The sequence below is a fragment of the Pelodiscus sinensis genome, chromosome 30 (genome assembly GCF_049634645.1).
Source record: "Pelodiscus sinensis isolate JC-2024 chromosome 30, ASM4963464v1, whole genome shotgun sequence".
In the NCBI taxonomy this organism is placed as follows: Eukaryota; Metazoa; Chordata; order Testudines; family Trionychidae; genus Pelodiscus; species Pelodiscus sinensis.
Genome location: NC_134740.1, coordinates 1,890,185 through 1,910,828, shown reverse-complemented (window position 1 = coordinate 1,910,828; position 20,644 = coordinate 1,890,185). Strand labels below are relative to the sequence as shown.

Here is a 20,644-nt window from a genome sequence, read left to right as displayed (position 1 = left end):
ATCACCCACTGAATTCTGAAACCTCCCCATTCCCCCTGCAAATTTCAGGGGCACCAATCCCACCTGTACTCACCGGCTTGAGTCTTGGGGGGCTGGAGAAAAGCCATGGGGAGTAGGAGCAAGATCTGGACCTGCATGTTTGCTTAGTGCAGCGTGGGTGCATCCGCCTCCGGTCTGGCTGCTTTAGAGACTCAACTTGTGAAGAACGGGGAGGGGGAGGAGATCAAAAAGTTGCCCACAGGCTCATCTGCCGGCGGGGCTCAGGCATCTCAGCTTCCAACCACAGCCAATCGCATGAGCCGGCAGGGGAAGGACAGGCCGTGCCTCAGCCCAGCCGCTGGGGTTGTAGGTGGCAGTGACCGATTTTGGGGATGGGTTGAACAGGGCCCTTTGATCTTTCTCACAGTGGTGAGCGGAGTGGGCGGGGCAGACCGGCCTGATCCCACCGAGCATGGTGGGAGGATTTCGGAGAAGCCTCGCCCCCCTGGGTGGGCGGTAAGCCCCAGAAGAGGATGGGGCAGTGTCTGGGCCACCTGGAAGCGGGGCGCGGGGACTGTGCAGGGCGCTCATGACACAGCAGAGAACAGAACCCAGGAGTCCGTGTTCACTGCCGCTCTGGTCTCAGCCCCGACAAACTTCCTGAACCATTCATGTGTGAGAACGTTCCACGGCTGGTTGAGCGAGGCGACTGAGTAGAGGGAAGGAGAGATTTGGATTCCTGCAACATGTCACAGGGCACCGTCTATCCCACCGCTGCCACCAATGTCATGAAGTGTGGGGCAGTCCCCGACCCCGCACCCCCATCCGTAGCCAGACAGGTCTCTCAGCGGGTTCTCAGTAGAACAGAACATTTATTGGGTCACAGGGACACAGCGTAGCACAGGATGGATGTGAACCCAGGGAGCAGGAGCATGCAGCCTTATTCCTCTCAGGGAGAAGGGGATTCGGGCCCTTCACCCCCTTTTCCTGCCCCCAGATTCTTATCTCCTCCTCACCCAGCCGAGAGTGACCCTTCCCCCACCTTCTCCCTCCCCCACCTGGGGCAGCCCCACCAATCCTTTGTCAACCTTTCCCACGTAGCAGTTGTTATCCTCTGTGTCTGGCCCTAACGTGTCGGGGCCCAACACACGTCTGCAATGAGTCGTGCCCAGCCTCTCCCTCCTCCCGGGGAAACTGAGGCACACACACTGCCCAATACAGCAAAGAGTGAATGCAACAACACCCCCACGACATCACAGACAGCATTTGCCAAATGAGCTGTTGAATGAGACATGAAGAAGAGTTTTTAGGGGGTTCCAGCCCAGTCCTGCTGGGCCAGCTCCCTGGACTCCCCCAGCCAAGGCCCCAAGCTGAGGTCCCTGCCCCCAAGAAGCAGCGCAGACACTGACCCTCTTCAGGTCTGAGGAGAGGACAGTTTCAGGCACAACTTCCTGGAATAACATGCCCCCAATGGGATCAGAACCCCAATGACTTCTTTGGGTGAGCCCCTTTAAGCAATGAAAGGGGGAATGTGCACATCGGTTGATCCCCCAGGTAACAGTTATTTACACTGGGCTTGATAGCAAGTAAAAGTGATTTTATTAAGTCCGAGAAGCAGGATTTAAGTGGTACTAAGTGAAAACAAGCAGAGAAAAGTAGATTACAAATCAAAACTAACAGAAAACACTTGGCTAATTCTAAGTTAAGCTGCTGAATTAACTCTGGTCCACCGTCTTTAAAGATTTCAGCGGGGATATCCTCCGGACTTGCTGCCTTGCTGTTCTTCATCTGCTTGATGGCATTGTATTCCTCGTGCAAATTGGGGGGAGGGGTGTCTCCAAGCTCATCCCTAGAAGGTCGTTGGGGGATTTACTGAAGAACTTCATTTGCAGCCGTGGAGTTACGATTAAGAGATCTTCAAAATGTTCTTTCCAGTGAAGATTAATTAATGGCTTCGTTGTCCTTCAAAAGTGTGGTTCCATCCTTAGGCAAAGGGGGTTCAGGCTGAGTAATAAGGGTGGGGTAGAGGGGAGCAGGTAGAGGGATCCTTCTGCCCCCTCCCCTCCAACATCGCGTCATTGTCTGCCCAATGAAAAGTCAGGGCCCACTCAGATTTCCACTCCTAGCTATGCTAGTGCAAAGGCAGGGCAGGAGGGAGGGAGCTGGTGTGTGGGAGACAGTATCTCCTTGGAGGAAAGAGACCCATGGGAAAGTCCCTCCAGGATGGGGCATCCTCACCTGAGCACGTGGGCCTACCTGGAGACCAGCACACCTGGCGCCAGACACTTCTGGAGTTTGCCCATCTCCTCAGCTCCAGCAGCTTATTGGTGGAGAACGTGGGCGATGCTGAGGCACCTGCTGGCTTGAGTGGTCTCCCTGCTTCCTTCCCAATTTGTGACTCAGAGCAGCCAGCAGGGGATGGGGAAATGCCTGTGGGTTCCTGGTGCCCGGCCATGAAGCCCAGGACAGATACTCCCCCAGAGGCTGGGGAACATGTAGCCGGCCAGTTGGTTGAACTGTAGGCAGTGCAGACACCATCACTCACCTAGTTTCTTCCTCAGGTACCAGCCCAGGGCCCCAACTCCCAGGGCAGCGAGGAGGCAGCCAACTACAATCTCCATGGTAACTGTCTGGACCGTGGGCTGGGAATCTGGAAATGCCCCAAGACACACTGAACTATGGAGCCCCCCAAAACTTTGTGTCCTTCCCTACCCAAGAGACTACCTTCTGCACCTGCTCTCTGGGCTAGCATCCCTCCCCCCTGCTGGTCTGCTCCATCCAACAACTCATGTGGCTGTCCCTCAACTCTACCCAGTCCTCTCTGCCACCCCCCAACCTGCTCTCTGCTTTCCTCTCCCGCTGAGCCACCTCCCCCTCCCTCAATGGTGGATGGTCCACTAGGCCACCGGCACCTATGCCCAGCAGCACCAAGCAATTGGGGCTCCCCTGTGCCCCAACCCACTCAGGCTCCTGCTTGGGAGCAGGGCGGGTGTGTGGGGTTCACCCAGAGCTCCGTCTGAGGACCAGAGGCACCCAGCAGGGAGGGTCCAGGCCCTGTGCCCTGACCCCACTCCCTGGCAGGAGTTCTGGGGACTGCAGGCAGAAAGAATGGGGGGGACCCCACTTGCTCTGGCCCAGGGTCCCACAACACTGCAATCCATCTCCGCCTTCCCCTAGTGCCACTCTCTGTCCTCCCATCCCTGGGACCCCCAAAACGCCCTTTGTGCATTCCCAACCTCTCTCAGCCCCCATCCCCTTGTGTCGATGATCCTCCCATGAGTAGATGCCCCCATTCCCAGCCTCTTCTTGTAACTCCCCCATGCCCTGCCCCCCCAGTACTCACCCCAGGTCACCCTTAGGGTGGTGTTCCCCAGGCTGCTGTGTCTCACCACACACACGTGCTCTGTGGGGCCAGCCCCCTCTTGCCCCAGCTCAATGGACACTTGGATCTGGAAGGTGTGATCCCCATTGGGCAGGATCCCGCTGCTCAGCTGCTCCCACAGGGAATCCTGCTCACCCTGCTCCCAGGTCACTTTGATGGGGCGGGGGTAGAATCCCGTCACGTGGCAGATGAGGAGGCGCAGCCGGGCCTCGGTCCTTGGGACAAGGGCCATGTGCCCTGTGGGCTGGGCTGGGGGGGTGAGAAGGTCGTTAGTCACAGGGACTGGTAGAGGGAGGGGGCTGCAGGTTGGGTGTGAGGGACACCAGCAGAGTCCTCACCTGTCTGCTGAGCAATGAATGATGCCGAGCTCTGGATCCAAGACTGGCACTGTTGAGGGGTGAGGTGGTTCATCGCCCCAAACACTTCCGCAGCCCGGTTCCAGCGCTCCGCCACTCGCCAGGCTGCCGGGTGCACCGAGAACCAGCGGTTCTGGTCTCCTCGGTAGTGCAGCACGTCCTCCCCGTTGAGGGAACATCTGGTGGCTATTTGGACCGTGCCGGTGGCATCATCCAGCTCACAGGTCTTCAGGATCTGCATGTAGTAGGGCTCTGGGGGCAGAGGGGTCAAGTGAGCAACTGCGCTGCCCCCAGGGGTGAGATGTGGGGCAAAGTTCTGGCATGTATGGATCCCGCAGTCACCAAAACCCACGCCTCTCCCAGAGCCAGGGATGGCACCCTGGAATCCTGGCTCCCAGCCCCCCTTCCAACCACGAGACTCCCCTCTCATACTCTTCGCAAAGGTAGGCATGGACACCAGGGCAACGTCTACCCTGGTGGGTTCTTGCACAAGAACCCTCAGAGCATCCACACGGCCCACTCACTATGGCACAAGAACAGTTACAGTACAGCGGCGGAAGCGAGGGCTTCTTGCACAAGAGCTCTTGCACGAGAAGGCAATATGGACGTGTGGCAGGGATTTCTTGTGCAAGAAAGCCCTACGGTTAAAATGGCCCTCAGAGCTTTCTTGTGCAAAAGAGCGTCCACACGGCCATGGATGCTCTTGCGCAAAAGCACATGGCCGTGTGGATGTGTTCTTGCACAAGAACCCGCCAGTGCAGACATAGCCCAGGAGTCCTGGCTCCAGGCCTTTTTCCCCACTTTCAGCACCACATTTGGGGGAAATGACTCCTTTGAACTTCCAGCCCACCTCTCCCACCTGCTGTGAGCCCCCTGTCCTGCCCTGAGCTGAGACAAGGGCTGGTCTCAGGGACTCACCAGCCTGTGGGGCGCTGGCGTTCACCTCCTGCACTAGGACTTGGTATGTGGCATCCCCCTGGGAATCCCAGCCTTGGCACTTAGAACTGCCTGCGCTCCAGAACTGCTGGCTGTCCTGCTGGCCCGGGCTGTACCCATTGCGGGGCTCCAGCCTGCGGATGCCGCTGTCGTAGGCTGCAAGCACCAGGTCGTTCACCCTCAACACACTCATGCTCTTAGGCAGCCCCGGGGCCGCCTGGGGCGAAATGAGCTGGAAACAGGAGAGACGGTGCAGCCCTGCAGGAAGGAGAGAGACTGGGATGGGAAGGGGAGCCAGACATCTGGGGCAGAAGCAACCCAAGGTTCCATCCAGCAATTGAGCAGCGCTGGGAGTACGGCGTGCAGACACAATGGGGGTTGGGTACCTCAGGAGCTCTGAGAGTTGTAGGGGGCTGAGTGGGTGGGGTGAAGGCTCAGGTGGAAGGCGGTTCTTGGCTATAGGTGTGGGGGATGGGGAGCGGTGGGAGGGAGGGAGGTAGGTAGCAGGCCTGGAGTGGAAGAGGCGGGCTGTAGCAAGGGCATTGTGGAGATCCCTGGTGCGAAAGCCGGGGTTAGTTGGGGGAGGAGAAAGAGGGGGTAAGTTGTGATAGGGGCTTCAGGTTGGGTTATGGCAGCCATGTGTGTGTGTCCCCCACACTCCACCCCAGGAATGATTGTGTTGCTTGGTGGTGGGTCCCCAAAAAGTTACCCTAGCCCTGACCACCACTGGGAGAGATTCTGGGGTGGGGAATGGGCCCCAGGCCTGTCAGAGAACAGGGTGCCACTTACCAGCCCTGGTGAGGGAGCAGAGCGACAGGAGCCAGAAGACCCAGGCAGGTGTGGCCCAAGGCGCCATCGCCCTGGAGGGGGTGGGCCAGCTGCTCTGTGGGTGGGGTCTGGGAACAGGAGCCAGGGAGCTGGAGAGAGCATGGCTGGCAGCCACTACTCCATGCTGTCTGCTGCTGTGACTGGAAACGCAAAAAGGGGAAATCCCCCCTCCCCTGACTAACGTTCCATCATAACAATTCTCGTCACCCACTCTGCATGAGTCAGAGAAGCTCTTGTTTCACGTCACCCGAAGGAGCCCTTTATAATGCTGCTGTTTCCAAGTGGTGTCCAGTCCAACCTTCCTTCGCTGAAGGGGTCCCTGTGCTGGTTTGGTTGGGATTGGTCCTGCCTAGAGCAGGGGGCTGGACTTGATGACCTTCTGAGGTCTCTTCCAGCTCTATGGCTCTATGATTCTATGGCATGGCACGGGCGGTGGTAACCCATGTCCTTTTAAACAGCGCTTCCTCTACAGCTGTAGTGATCCAAGTGCCACTGCTGGGGACAGCCACCCACACTAGGGGTGTGGGTTACATGGACCTGGAACCAAAGCTGTGGTGCCAACAGAGCTGTAGAGGCTCCTACACTAAGTTCCCGAGGTCCCAGGTTCAAAGCCCCCCCGGGGGCGATTCCATCTGGAAGGGGGCAGAAGAAATCTTTCCAGCGCCGCTGAGCGAATGAATCAATGGCAGCCTGCAGCTATGTACAGCCAGGCAGATTTCCCCGGGGACGTGCTCAGCACCTGCTCCTTTCAGTGCGTGGCTGGGTACGTGGCATGTTTACTGCAGGGGGAGGGTTCAGCTGGGCTCAGAGTCGCTTCCCCCTGGCTGTGTCTCGGCTGCAGTCACACTGGGACTGGCTTTCGTGTGCAGGTTGAAGCCGGCGCTGTCCTGGGCTCCTGTCTGACCCCACCTTCCAGATGCTGCTGAGAGCAACCAGCTGGTGACAGCATCCGGGTCTCTCTGGGCTTCGTCCATGCTGGCTCAGAGCCACCGGCGAGTGGGCCCCTGGGGGAGAAGGAAAACCGGAAAATCATGAATTACACAAGGGGTGGAAGGAGCAGATTCCAATCAAGACGTGGGCGATGAGCCGCCTCGAGGCCCTTCTCCACCGCCCCTTGCGCTGCCCTCACTCCCAACCATATTCCGTCACGCCGAGAGCAACGCCTCCCAAAGTCCTACCAAGGAAACCCCTCCTAGCCCTGCAGGTGCCAGCAAAGTGGCAGGGCATGGGGACCCCATGCTTCGGGGACCGGCTGGATTCTCAGGGGCTGTGGATTCTCGCTGCAGGTGGAGATGTGCAGAGACAGGTTTGAAGAGGAACCTTATTTGCATAGCCTCTCCTCCACCCCACCCCACCCCACCCCCCGTCTAGCCTCCTGGGAACCATTTGCCTAAGAAGAAAAGCTTGATGTTGAAGAACGTCGTGTCCTTCAGAGCAGGGACTGAGGGTTGGGATGTGCTGGAGCCAGAGCAGGGCCTTGGGGATGTGGGGGCCTCAGAGCAAGAGGCTATGGGAGTGGGGGTGCAGGAGTAAGTGTTGGGTCTCAGGCAGTGGGTTTGGGGGTGCAGGAGTAAGGGTTGAGGTGAGGAGGGGCTCAGAAAGTGGCTGGGAGTATGGGGGTGCAGAGGCACAGGGGTGATGAGGGGCTCAGGGGACTGGGCTATGGGTTTGGGGATGCAGGGGTTCAGGGGTGAGCAATTGGGGTGAGGAGGGAGCTGCAGGGTGCAGGGGTGAGGGTTCAGGGGTGATGAGGGGCTAAGGAAAGTGGGTTGAGGATGTGGGGGTGAGAAGGGCTGAGGACACGGGGTTGGTGCGTGTAGATGTGTGCTTGCCATCAGCTTTTAATAGTGGGGTCTACACTAGACCCACTAAATCAAATGCTAGAAAATCGACTTCCAGAGGGTGGATCCTCTCCATTGTGTAGACATGCCCCATGGGTGAGGAAGTAAGATCTGGGCTCAGAAGCCGGGCCCTGTAAAAAAACAGGGACCCAGAGTTTTTAGAAGGTTGGGGTATGTCTACACTACCACCCTAGTTCAAACTAGGGTGCTTAATGTAGGCAACCGAAGTTGCAAATTAAGTCCGGGATTTAAATTTCCCAGGCTTCATTTGCATCTTCGGTTGCCTACATTAACCACCCTAGTTCGAACTAGGGTGGTAGTGTAGACGTACCCTCAGAGAGGGAAAAGAAGAAAGGAAGTAGAGTGGGAGACGGGAGACATTAATCAGTTTCCAAACTTTGTCTTTAAACTTCTTTTTTCTTATAAGACTCTTAGTTGAATCTAGTTTTAAGTCAGTTAGTTGAGTAAACTCCATTCACTTCAATATGCTCTTAGAATTGGCTTCTGCACCAGCCATGTGGGAACTGAGAGCCCTGGATCTGAACTTACACAAGACTCGTCTTTTGTCACTTAGCAGGGGAAATCAAGAACATGTGTGAGTATATTAACGGCTTATAGAAATCATCCCATCTGTATTTTAGAGTAATAATCCTGCATATGTAACACGGATTGATTTTATTACTCAAATAGCTATTTGATTTCTTTCTAATTATACATTTTGAAGAGTTCATTTCTTTGTGGAATTGTTTGTGCAAAATAAAGTCCTACTTCCCGATTAGCTACAGATACGGCATTTTCTATGAACAGTCCTGCCACTGAAATTAGCTGAATGCACTGCTTTTCACACCAGAATAGGCTGAGTGAAAGATTCAAATAATTTTTTTCCCCATAGGAAAAAAATCATGACTATTATGATTGGACTTCATAAAAAATATTAATTCACAAAATTAAAATCGAGTTACCCATTTACCTGTCATTGTAAAGAAAAAATTCACTGTTAGGAATCACAAAATAATTCAAATTAGTTACAGAAGAAGTAATGGAGGCTTCATGAGTTTCTGATTCAAAATTGCTATGCACGGAAATCAGTCCATGCAATGAATAATGCTTGAAGTTGAAATCCGACACATTTAAAACTGTTCTTTCGCTTCTCTTTTGCACGTGTGTTAATAACAAATTCCATGGCATAGATTTAATCTCTTGAACATTCCTATAAGTCTAATCAATGCAAAATAACTTTGCCCACTCTACGACAGACCTAACTTCCTAGTTCCATATATTTTAATAAACTTTTAAACTATTTTGTCGCATCCTGTCATAACCCTGAAGGCCCTACCTGTATTCCGTGCAGTCTTGTTATCCTCTGGTCGGTTCAGCGGGCGAGCCTACGACCCAAGCTGTCCAAATGAATAATATTTACCCTCCTGCAGACAGAAGGCGGAAGGAGCATGTGACAGGGATGTCTAAAGACTCCAGGCATTTTAGACCTTTTGGAATGTCCCCCGAAGGAAAAGTGAAAGAATTTGAGCTAGAGAGCAAAGGCTGTGTCTAGGTCTCCTAACCGACTGTCTCTCCGTGCAGAGGAAACTCAGGTTTCCTGTGCCTGCTTCTTAGCAACAGCTTCAGTTTCCTGTTCTGTGCAGCTGCTGAACTTAGAGTTTATTTTCTCCTTTCCTGGTCACAGGTTTGCAGTTTAATCTTTCGAGAGAGAGAACAGCGGTAGTACTATTATTTAAAGTGATGTGTGTGTTTAGGGTGCATTGCTACTGAAGGTTTAAAGCTCAGTTTCCTCCCGACTGTTTGGCATATCGCAACAGGCGGATAACCTCTGGATCAGCTAAGAGCCATGGAGGGGACGAGAGAGGGAACTTACCCCCACTCATTCTCCTGTTTTCTTTGGAGAACTCACTGAAATTAACATGAGAAACCAGTGGGGGTGTTTCATTCTGTGAAGGGATGCCTTCAGGGTTAGAGGTTTAGAAGCTTAGAGTTAAGAATAAGCAGCGTACGTAGCGTTTTTGTGACAGCTATTCAACGGCATCCGAGGAACATCAGCCCTTCTCCGAAGGAAGCAGGTGTGAGAGAAAACGTTAGAATGAAGCAAATATCAAACACGGGAAATAGGAGAGGAAACACGCTGTCGGCAAGAGTGAGCAGCTCCCAGGGCAGGTATAAAACAGACCGTGGTGGAAAGTTGGAAAGAGTTGGAGACGGAGAAGACTTGTCATGGTGAAGGAGAACCCACTGTAGAAATCTCCTTGGCAGAAAGAGCAAGGGCGAAGGTAGAGAAGGAGACACAGATGGTGAGAGACAGGAGACAAGCTAAAGAAGGAGGAAGGGTCAGATCCTAGTCCTCTTGCGATGATGGAGTCAACTGAAGAGGAGGCTCTGGTTACTAGAAAGACGGGAAACAAGCCAGTTCGGGCTGCTACAATACCTTTAGCAGAAGAGATGAAGATTGAGTCTCAACAGTGCAGGGAGTGTGGGAGGAGGAAGTTCTCAGGGCAGCAGCGGTCAGGGGTCTGCAGGAAGAGAAGGAAGTCTGAGAGGAGGTGTAGTCTAGGGTTGCCTTGGTGATGCAAAGGAAGGGCTGAGCAGAGCAAAGGGGGAGGAGACATCTTCTCGGGTGACCCCCTCTCTAGAGAAGGAGTGTCTTTAGAAGAGGCTGTGATACAGGTGACCCTAGTAGCTAGTGGCAATTTCTAGGTTACAACAGAGAGCGACACAACAGCCCATGGATACCTGTTCCTTCCCGGAATCTGACGTTGGCTCCATAAAGACCAGGCGATCCAGCCCCTGAGAGTGGGCCCCTATTGGTATCCCCAGTAAGACCTACAGCCCTGGAATTTCATCTGCTCAAGCTCATCTGACTTGTTTAGAAACACCTTGACCTAACCTCACAGCGGGATTACTTTGTGGTTCCCAGAGGGTGGCAACCGAGGCAGCATGCCGACCTACCTTAGAACCTCTTTGGGAATGGGCCTTGACTGGTAGGGCCAATGCCTCCTTCAGGGGGTGAGGGGTCAGGGCTACGGAGGGGCTCAGGACAGGGGGTGGGTGGCTTACGCTAGAGTGTTGGGAGGGGTGGGGGCTCAAGGCGTTGCGAGACCAGGGCAGGTGGTGGGAGGGTCGAGGAGAGGTGGGAGATGCAGAACTCCACTCAGGGGGCTCAAAACAGGTGCTTGGAGGTCAGGGGAGCTTACTGGAACTGCTTGTGATGGTAAGACTGGAGCTGCTCTGCTGGCGGTTCTCCCCGGAGTGTGGCTACCCCCAGGGGTCCAGGGTTATGGTCCCTAGCAGGTGTCTCCTTTGTAGGGAACTGGGGCTCCATGGGCTGGCCTGGTGTCCAGTTGCCTTCCCCACTCTCACGCTTGCCTGGGGGGTTGCCCTGGCCTCCAGCTGCCATCCAGCTTGCTCCAGAGGAGGAGGGGGACTCTTGGGGCTGGCCCCAACCTCCAGCTGCCCCCACCGAGAGACACTGGTGCACATTTCGGGAATGGACTGCAAAACAAGACTTACAGGGCATTGCCCCGGGTCTCTCGGGGTAAGGGACAGGCAGCGTGGGGAGGGCAGGATCTTGGGGGCCTCAGGACAAGATGCGGAGGTGTGAGGGGTAAAGGAAGAGTGGCCAGGGCTCTTTCCCTCTACTGGCCCCTCTCCAGGTGGGAGACCTTCCCCTTCCCCCTTTCCCCTTCCCGGGGCAGGGTCTTTCTCCTTCCCCCTTCCTGGGGCAGGTGTCACAAGAGGGCGCTGCTGCTGCTCGAATGATCAAGTCAAGCACTCAGAGCTCCTGACCGTGTCTTACAACCAGCCTGTGGAACAAGAGATCCACAGCCGACAGACTGCCCCTTGAGACGTTGACTGCAAGCAATTCTGGGGGAAATTTCAAAAGCACACCGTGTATATGTATATTTAGTCCTTAAGCAATTCAAGCAGAATTAAAAGACATTAAAAGGCATCACGAGCATGAAAAGGCATGAAAAGCAACCTTTAATTGGAATAATTAACAATCTACATCTAATCCTTAACCCAATGTAACAGCCTGGTTCTGAATTCAAATCAACACACTCATGCACAGACACGCACTCACCCTCCGGAGCTCTTGCCTGGACCTCAGTATAGCCTCTCTTCAGCTTATGTCCCGTTGATGGACTCATGCACTCACGCTAACCATTCACACTACCCATGATTCATGACATAGGATCTTTCTCCTTCCCCCTCCCCAGGGAAGGGTCTTTCTCCTTCCCCCTTCCTGTAAGCTCTTTCCTCTTGCAGGTTGGGGGACACCAGGACTTTTTCCCACCTCCTGGCCTCTCCTGGGGCAGGGCGGCTTTCATCATGACTAGGGAGTCTCTCCCTCCCCCATCCCTTCACAGGCCAGGGGGCACTGGAGGCTCTCTGCTTCTCCCAGCTGCTCCCAGGGTGGGGGGCCACAGTGGGGGCTCTCTCTCAATAAGGAGGACCCCACTTATCAGTTGGGTGACAGGCAAGATGCTGAGGCCCAACCCGAGCTGGCTACTCTTTTGGTGTTGCAGCTGCCTGCAGTGATCACTCTGCAGTGTAGTCTCCTGTGCGCACTGCCCCCCAGTGGGGACTGTAAGCATTGCACCCCTCCTCTCTGCCCCTCCCTTTCCATGGGTTGGAACACAGTCCCATTCCCCGCTCCTCCCATTGTCCTGTTACGGCCAAACTCTGAGCTTGCTTTCAGTGAGGACAAGAGGAAGCTGCCTCCCAAATTTGGTGGTCCTAGAACTTATCCTTCAGGAGGAGTACTTGAAGAGACTCCAGACAGACAGATGGATGCACATCTCTAAAACACAGAGATAGTTTATTAAGATATAGCCTAAATAGGATGCATTTTGGTCCTGTAAGGTGTCAATAGAAAAGATGTGATTGGCTGAATACGATTTATGCTATTTCTGGGCATGTGTCATTTTTGTATCTGAAGTTATGAACATTGACTATGAATCTGTATTTCAAATGTGCTCGCTCCAAGTAGCACCCATGATGGGAGGTTCCAGCACAGCAGTGGAGAAGATAAACAGAGCCGACCGTCCATCAAGAAGACAATGGGTATGTCTACACTTGCACCCTCGTTTGAGTGAGGGATGCAAATGTAGCCATTCAAAATTGCAAATAAAACCAGGATTTAAATATCCTGCACTTCATTTGCATATTCATGGGATGGCGTTATTTTGAAATACCTTCTTTAGAAATAAAAAATGCTGTGTAGATGCGGTTACTTCGAAAGAAAACTCTTCTTCGGAAATAACTGTTAAGCCTCATTTTATAAGGAATAAGGGTTATTTCGGAAGAAGGGATTTTATTTCAAAATAAGGTCTAGCGCCATCCGCAAATATGCAAATAAAGTGTGGGATATTTAAATCCCGGCTTCATTTACAATTGCGAATGGCTACATTTGCATCCCTCTCTCGAAAGAAGGGGCAAGTGCAGACATACCCTAAGTCTTCTTAGGAACCTTACAGGCAACCTGTTAGTAATGGTGGCTGTCACTTGCCAATGCATGCAAGGTCACGTGACCAGATCACATGACACTGAACTCCAATTTAGCACCTGCATTTTCCCACATGCTGGGCAGGGAACTCAGCTGGGAACAACGGGCTCCCGCCACATGGGAAGTAATATAAGGCAGGGAGTGACCTCATGATTGGTCGGCATTCCTCCCTAATGCAGCACCTAGAATCCTAGAATCATAGAATAATAGGACTGGAAGGGACCTCAAGAGGTCATCGAGTCCAGCCCCCCGCCCTCAAGGCAGGACCATGCATGTCTTGCAGACCTGAAAGAATGTCTGCAAGATGAAGGACTTGGAACAGGGAAGGGGGAACCAGGCTGAGTCTTAAGACTCTGCAAGTCTGCTTGTATCATCAGCCAGGGGGAGAAATTGCTCATTCAGACCCCAACTACCCAGTATCTCTGACTCAGCTTGTGGTTTTGTTTATTTGCTGGGTAATCTGCTTTGATCTGTTTGCTCCCACTTGTAATCCCTCACGATCTGTCTTCCTGTAGCTAATAAACCTGCTGTATGCTTTAGCTTAACCAGTGTGCCCTGAGACAGGTAAATGGATGGGGTAGATGGATGGGCTAGGGGAGGGAAAAGAGATAGGTGCACAAGGATGCAGATAGATAGATACAGAGAGGGGATAGACAGACAGAAAGGGTGGGTGGGGATAGAGGGCGGTGGGGGGAGAGAGAGACAGTGGGGATGGATAGATAGGAGTGTATGGGGATAGATAGATAGGTAGATATAGGTTAGAAAAATATTTACAGCAAGATACGGAATTGGAAGATCAGCTGGTTTGTTTTTTGCATCTGGAACTCTTTCAAACCCATCCCATTTCTGTTCCAGATGTAGCGGCCTCAGAAATCAGGACAAGTCATGGCACAAGTGAGTTCTCTCCTCTGAGTAACCTTTGTGTCCATCCCAGCCTGTGGAGACACCTCTCGTCTCGAGGGGTTCAGTTCTTCAACCACATGCATAGATCCTCATTCTGTATGAAGTCACAGATCCCAAGTGTCCTGGGTCCATTCCGAGAGCGTTTACCACCTGCTCAGCCTCCCCCAAAGGTCTATTTCCTCCTGGCCGGGCAGGTCCAGCAGCTATTCCAAATTTCAAAGTTCTAGGTTGATGTATAGTTCAGTACAAAAGATGCATCTTTTGTAACTTGACTTTATTACTGGCTAGCTATGGGGCCGGCTGCGGAGCAGAGAAGCTGAGTGAAATGCAGCCGGGCAGGAGAGGATTGGAGCTGATGTTTGATCAGCAACAGATCAGTGCAGACGTCCCGGAGTTCCCTCCTGCCGCCCTGGCTGCCTCCGGACCGGGTGTGTTTGGATGCTCCAGGGGGCCAGCACGTGGGGAAGGCCCAGAGAGGACACAGCTGGGGGCAGTTACAGCAGGACATTATGGGGAGGAGCTCCCACAATCCGTTGCTCAACCAGCTCACATGGGGAGAGCGACAACCCGCTGAATCCGCCCCAGGGTTTGGCTCCTAATAGACATGACACGCCTCCTCCCTACCAAAGAGGCAGCTGGCATGGAACTGGGCTCCTAACTCTCCTGCCTCGGTGCTGATGGGTTGGGCAGAACCTGAGCAGAAGAATGGCTGGGAGAGGGAACACCACCTTGAAGGGGGGAGGAGCCTCAGGCTGGGAGATGGGGGGCTGAGCCCCTCTGTGAAGCCGGCCCCACATCTCGGCCTCTCCAAAAGACAGAAGCAGTGCAGGGCTGGTCTAGGCAGTAACTCCAGGTGGGGTTCACATGGACTAGACGGGAGCAGAGCGGGGGGTTGAGCCTGACAACTACAGGACCACGTACGTACACTCCTGCCTGGGAACCCCCACTGGAGATGGGCGAAGGCAATTCTCAGGTCACAGCTGCACCCATCTAGCTGGGAGGTATCCTCTGCTCTGGTTCTCAAGCAGTGTGACCGGGCGCCATGGCCACTGGGAACCCTACCCGTCCATCTACCCCTGGAATGTGGGTAACATCTTCCCCTCCTCAATTACTTGCTGGAATGGGGAGACATCGGGTGATTTCCCACCAGGACAGAGAGAGCAAACTTTGGACCTTCTGAACCACCCCTGACTTCCCACCTGTAGGGTGCTCCCAGCCCTCCCCCCCATATGACCCTCTTCCCCACAGCTTCAGCTCTCCCAGCACTGGGGTAGTGCATGAGCCATGCCCCCAGCCCTGAAGCTCTGGGAAGTGCAGCCACAGCTCCAGATGCACCACCAGCCCAGTGCTATGGGTGGTAGGCTCAGGGGGCAGGCAGTAGAGAGGGCCTTGATCACCCCATAGAGCCCCCCTGCCACACCTCATGGATCCTTTTCCCCCACCTAAATCACGTCCCTTTCAGAGCCTCTCCCCAAATTGCACCCCCATACCTACCTCCTCCTCCACCAAGGCAACATCCCCATTCATGTCCACCACATGGTCTCAGTACCCAGAGACAACCCTCAGGCCAAAACTTGTGCCCGAGGGCATCTCTGTGCTGCTGTCCCTGCTCCAAACATCTGTTTCTACCCTTCCCCATCTTGTTTACGTGAGCTGTGCACAGCACGGGTCACTATCAGCGCTGGGTAAGAAACCACACCTTGTTCCCTGTGTGAGCTAGAGATGAGTGGCTCTGATCGCCCTGATACCCGCCTCCCACCTCAGACCTTGTGTATGTGACACTCAAACCCATGATCGAGTGCTCAGGCAGGTTACAATGTTCATGTGTGTTACCACTTCTGATGTCTGATTCGTGGGGTAAGACCCAGGAGTCCTGGCCCCCAGGCCTCTGTGGCCGGGAGTTTCCCACTACTTGGCTGAGGCATGGCTAGGGGATAGTTCCTGGAACTCGGGAGAGGGGGTACCCCTGTCTGTGGATGGCTATGTACGTGCCAGGCTTGCCACAGACTTGCAGCATCCATGTGGAGGCAGCTCAGAGGGGTGAGTGTTTAGGGCTCAGGGTTTCCACAATCCAGGGAACCCCCATCACATTCACCCCGACACACACAAACCAACATCTCACCACCTGGTTCCATTCCAGAGCCGCTGCCTTTCTGTTTGACATCACTGCAGACACGTGAATATCCAAACACCTCTAATTCATTTTTTTCTAGAGTCAATTCACTTCATGCTATTTCTTTCCACACCTGTCTACACTCACATAACTTCATGTGGCTCCATTCTAGATCCACCTCCATCCACAGAGACCTATTCTAGTATCCTCTAGACCCCCATGCATTCATTCTAGATCCATCCCCATCCACAGAGATCTATTCTAGTATCCTCTAGACCTTCCCCACATTCATTCTAGATCCTTCCCCATCCACAGAGATCTATTCTTGTTTCCTCTAGACCCTTCCCCTTAGAGTCTCCCCCCCCGACGATGCCCCATAGACAACCCCTCCCCCACCTCATTAATGTTCCCATTCATGTTGTGGTCATACAGGGTCAGGACCCACATGCTACCCTCAGGCCAAAACCTTTGCACACCCCTGCCCGCACACATCTGTTCCCTATGTGATATAGAGACAGGATGCTCTGATCTCCCCAATACCAGGCTTCCACCTCAGACCTTGTGTACATGGCACCCTAAGCATCCCCCGCCCACCCCCAAATGTCCAGGGACAAACACATCTGCTGCCCCATTCAATTTATCAACCCTCAGTGGGGCTCAGTCTCGGCCCCTCTTGAAGTTGTCCCTGGCAAGTTCCCGGGGGAAGTGTCATCTTTATTCAGAGCCAGGAGCAACCATGTCTTAGTAGAAGGTCCCAGCCAATCCCCCTGCTGCCTGAGGGTCAGGTGAGTGATCCCTACTGGAGCAATGAGCAGCATCCAAGTAGTGGGTGGATCCAGACCCAGAAGTGTGGGGAGATGGGCCTCAAATAGAAGTGAGGGGCTCTAGATGTGTCCAGAATGGATGCAGAGGGATTTGCATTGATCTTGAAGCCACCTACGGGTGGCCAGGCAAGCCTGGGTTGATCGCGAATGCAACAGCCTCCACTGAATGAATCGAGTAAGGACTGAAGTGGAGCTGGCTGGGTGTTCATCCATCTCCATGGACCTGGAAAGGCCACAGAGCTCATCCACGTTGGTTCTAGATGGCGCTCGCTTCCTCTCTGTGGTCACTGTCCCTGCTCTCAGACCCCTCCCTTCCTGTGTCATGGAAACCAGTCTAATTCCAGACACATCCCATTGTCCTGGCACAATCCAACCCTGCCCTTGCATTAGGTTAGGCTGAGAGGAAGCTGAATACGTCAGCTAGGAGATCCTCGCTCTGAACTTTCAAGGGGATTTCTTTAACAAATGACGGGCAGACGGACAGACTTATGGACAGATGCACTAACTCTCACGCTCTCAGGACGGTGTGTCTGTATCTGCGATTCCATCTCTCTGTGTGTCTGTTTGTTCAAGAACTACTAAACAGTACAAGCGACGGCCATCAAATGCGGAAGGCAGCTTCCTCTGAGCCTAACACAAAGCAAGGTCGGGGTTGGGTTGTGCCAGTAAAATGGGAAGTGCCGGGAAAGGGGCTGTTTCTTTAACATGGAAAGGGAGAAATGGAGAGGGGAGAGACTTGAAAGGGACGGTGTCATGAATAGGACAAGTGCTGAGCAGCACCCAGTGACTAAGGGGTTAACTGAGGTATCTAGCAAAGGTGTCTGCCGAGGGGGTTCAAGCAGTCGGCCAATAAAAATGCAGGTAGGAATTTCAAACCGGGGAAGAGGGGATTTTCTCTCTCTCTTCTTTGCTTGAGAGCAGAGCAATTTCTCCCAGAGACTGAGGGAGATGCTTCCTCTCTCCAAGAACAGACTTCTTGAAATGTGTAAGGAGGGAAATGTTTACATAATCCACCAGGGATGAGGATTTGGAAATCATGTCTGAGCTGGCTAATTGTTTTTCTCTTTTCTAAGTAACCATTACAGCCCAGGGATTCCTCCTGAGTCTATGTCACTTCATGGCTATTTGCCAACTAGTCAATTCACTATGCTCACAACAGTTGTGTTTTGATAATAAAAGAGTTTTCTTTTTCTTTGATTGGTTGATTGTTGTGTCCCAAACTTCCTGAGCTGTGACACAGGGGCACAGAGAAGAGGCCGCGATGCTGACAGTGTCGACCAGGGGATGCTGCAACACCAAGGGTGTGTCTAGACTACAGGGTTTTGTCGACAAAACTATACCTGCGTCCACACTGCCTTGGAGTTATGTTGACATAACGTCGACAACACTCGGCAGTTTTGTCGACATATGTAAACCTCATTCTACGAGGAATAACGCCTTTTGTTGACAGTCTTCTGTCGATAGACGGCATTATTGCATCTACACTGTCCTTTGCGTCCACACTGTTATGTCAACAAAGCGGCTTGCTTTGTCGACAGAACTGGCTATAGTCTAGACACTCTTTGTCGACAGAAGCTTTGTCGACAGTATCTAGCGACAAAACTTCTGTTGACAAAACCCTGTAGTCTAGACGTACCCGAAGAGAGTGGTCAGAAGGGAGGAGGGGAGGCTCCACCATCTTACTCCCCCAAGTTGGCCAAAACTCATTCCCACTCCCAGCCCCCAGGGGGCCCCGCCTCCTGTCTTGTTCAGATTCCCAGGCAAAGTGTCCTCCACCTACCTTAGGTGACAGGACAGGCTGGGCCATTGCCTACGTGCCTGCCCTCAGGAGTCTTCCTCCCGAGATCCCAACGCCCTCTTGGAACCACAAACACACACACACACACACACACATACACACACACACACACACACACAGTGACTGCAGAGCAGCACAGGACAAGAGGAATCCGTTGCCAGCCAGTAATAAAGTCAAGTTGCAAAAGTCAGCGATTCGGGTACTGATGCATCCACCCAGAGCTTTGCCATCCAGAGCTGCTGCTGGACCTGCCAGGCCAGGAGGGCGTGGACCTTACAGAGGTTCAACAAGGACAAGTGCAGAGTCCTGCACTTGAGCCGGAAGAATCCCAAACATTGTTACAGGCTGGGGACAGACGGGCTAAGTGGTAGTTCAGCAGAAAAGGACCTGGGGGTTACAGCTGATGAGAAGCTGGAGATGAGTCAACCGTGTGGCCTGGTAGCCAAGAAGGCTAATGTCATATTAGGTTGCATTAGGAGGAGCATTGCCAGCAGATCCAGAGATGTCATTATTCCCCTTTATTGGGTTATGGTGAGGCCACATCTGGCCTATTGTGTCCAGTTCTGGGCCCCCCACTACAGAAAGGATGTGGACGTATTGGAGAGAGTCCAGCGGAGGGCAACCAAAATGATTAAGGGGTTGGAGCATATGACCTACGAGGAGAGGCTGAGGGAGTTGGGTCTGTTTAGTCTGCAGAAGAGAAGAGTGAGGGGGGATTTGAGAGCAGCCTTCAACTTCCTGAAATGAGGTTCCAAAGAGGATGGAGAGAGGCTGTTCTCAGTAGTGAGGGATGGCAGAACAAGGAGCAATGGTCTCAAGTTGTGGTGGGAGAGGTCCAGGCTGGACATTAGGAAAAACTATTTCCCTAGGAGAGTGGTGAAGCACTGGGATGGATTCCCTAGGGAAGTAGTGGAGTCTCCATCCCTAGAGGTGTATAAGTCTTGGCTTGACAAAGCCCTGGCCAGGTTGATTTAGTTGGAATTGGTCCTGCCTAGAGCAGGGGGCTGGACTTGACCTTTTGAGGTCTCTTCCAGCTCTGTGGTTGTATGATTCTATGATGAGGCCAGGCTGGTGGTTAACGCTCTTGGTTGGGCCCCAGGACACTTGGGTTCAGTGATTTCATGCACAAAGAGGATCTAGGGGTGCAGGTGGGAACTGAACCACTTGAGGCGGGAGGGGTCCCTGCTGGCTGGGACGGGCACAAAGGTTACTCAGGGGAGAAAAGCAAGTTGTGCCATTGCTTGTCCTGACTCCCGAGGCCGCTACGTCTAGAACAGAAACAGGATGGGTTTGAAAGAGTTCCAGCTGCAAGAATCTACTCTTCCAATCCCCACACAACCCCCTCTATCCATCCATCCATCCATCCATCCCCACACAACCCCCTCTATCCATCCATCCATCCATCCATCCCCACACAACCCCCTCTATCCATCCATCCATCCATCCATCCATCCCCACACAACCCCCTCTATCCATCCATCCATCCATCCATCCCCACACAACCCCCTCTATCCATCCATCCATCCATCCATCCATCCATCCATCCATCCATCCATCCATCCACCCACCTATCCACATACATGGTATCTAGCTGGTTACGTAGGTACATATATGGCTTTAAGCCCTAGCCTTTTCTGACTGGATCCAAATGGGCTACTTGTGGGTTCACATGTTGACCTGGGCTCAGGGCCTGCCCGTACTGGAGCCTTTTCCCCTTCTCCCCACATCAGAAGTTTCTCCCTCTCCCCACCATCAGCCCCAAACCCAGATTCACTCACGGGGACTCAGGGCTGGGGGAGGCATCCACCTGTCACAATCAGTCAATCAGGAGTCCAGGGTTAGGGTTCAGACACCAGCAGCACCTTTTACTGCTGAAAAGCCATTTAATGCATCACCAGTAGCATGAGTGACCTACCTACCAGGAAACATCACACAGTTTCCTCTGCATTTTGCAGGGGCCACACAGGACACAAGCAGGAAGGGACACGGTACATGGGCTTTCTGCTCCAAGGTATGCCCGCTCCCGTCCAGCCCAGCCCCAGGGTAGTGGAACAGCTAGCTCAGAGGGGTGGGGAAATCAATGCTAGATAGCTGGGCCCAGACTCAGAGGAAGATCTGATCCCATGTGTCCAGAAGCAGGTTGTGTAGCAGAAGATCAGGTCGGCGTTG

The 20,644-nt window shown here is 53.3% G+C and overlaps 1 protein-coding gene across 5 annotated transcripts; it reads right to left on the bottom strand.

The window, feature by feature from the left end:
* Positions 1-1,561: 1,561 nt before the first annotated feature.
* Positions 1,562-9,837, bottom strand: LOC102459414 (SLA class II histocompatibility antigen, DQ haplotype C beta chain-like). 5 transcript variants are annotated; one of them, XM_075912005.1, is made up of 7 exons: positions 6,660-6,826; positions 5,443-6,485; positions 4,636-4,911; positions 3,700-3,969; positions 3,323-3,610; positions 2,525-2,629; positions 1,562-1,962 (listed from the first exon to the last, which is right to left on the bottom strand). In XM_075912005.1, the coding sequence occupies exons 2-7, from the start codon at positions 5,507-5,509 to the stop codon at positions 1,925-1,927; spliced, it is 1,044 nt and encodes a 347-aa protein (XP_075768120.1). In that variant the 5' UTR covers positions 5,510-6,485; positions 6,660-6,826; the 3' UTR covers positions 1,562-1,924. The 5 variants fall into 5 exon arrangements, with proteins under 5 accessions (XP_075768120.1, XP_075768118.1, XP_075768116.1 ...); XM_075912003.1 differs by lacking the exons at positions 2,525-2,629; positions 6,660-6,826 and adding an exon at positions 9,760-9,837 and having other exon boundaries at positions 1,562-2,495; XM_075912001.1 differs by lacking the exons at positions 2,525-2,629; positions 6,660-6,826 and adding an exon at positions 8,659-9,647 and having other exon boundaries at positions 1,562-2,495.
* Positions 9,838-20,644: the final 10,807 nt, after the last annotated feature.

Excerpts from the sequence above, each read along its gene's own strand:
- LOC102459414 (XM_075912003.1), bottom strand. The coding sequence starts at position 5,509 with ATGGCGCCTTGGGCCACACCTGCCTGGGTCTTCTGGCTCCTGTCGCTC. Across the intron at positions 4,912-5,442 it reads CTGCTCCCTCACCAGGGCTG|GGCTGCACCGTCTCTCCTGT; the intron begins GTAAGTGGCACC and ends TCCTTCCTGCAG. Across the intron at positions 3,970-4,635 it reads CGCCAGCGCCCCACAGGCTG|AGCCCTACTACATGCAGATC; the intron begins GTGAGTCCCTGA and ends CTCTGCCCCCAG.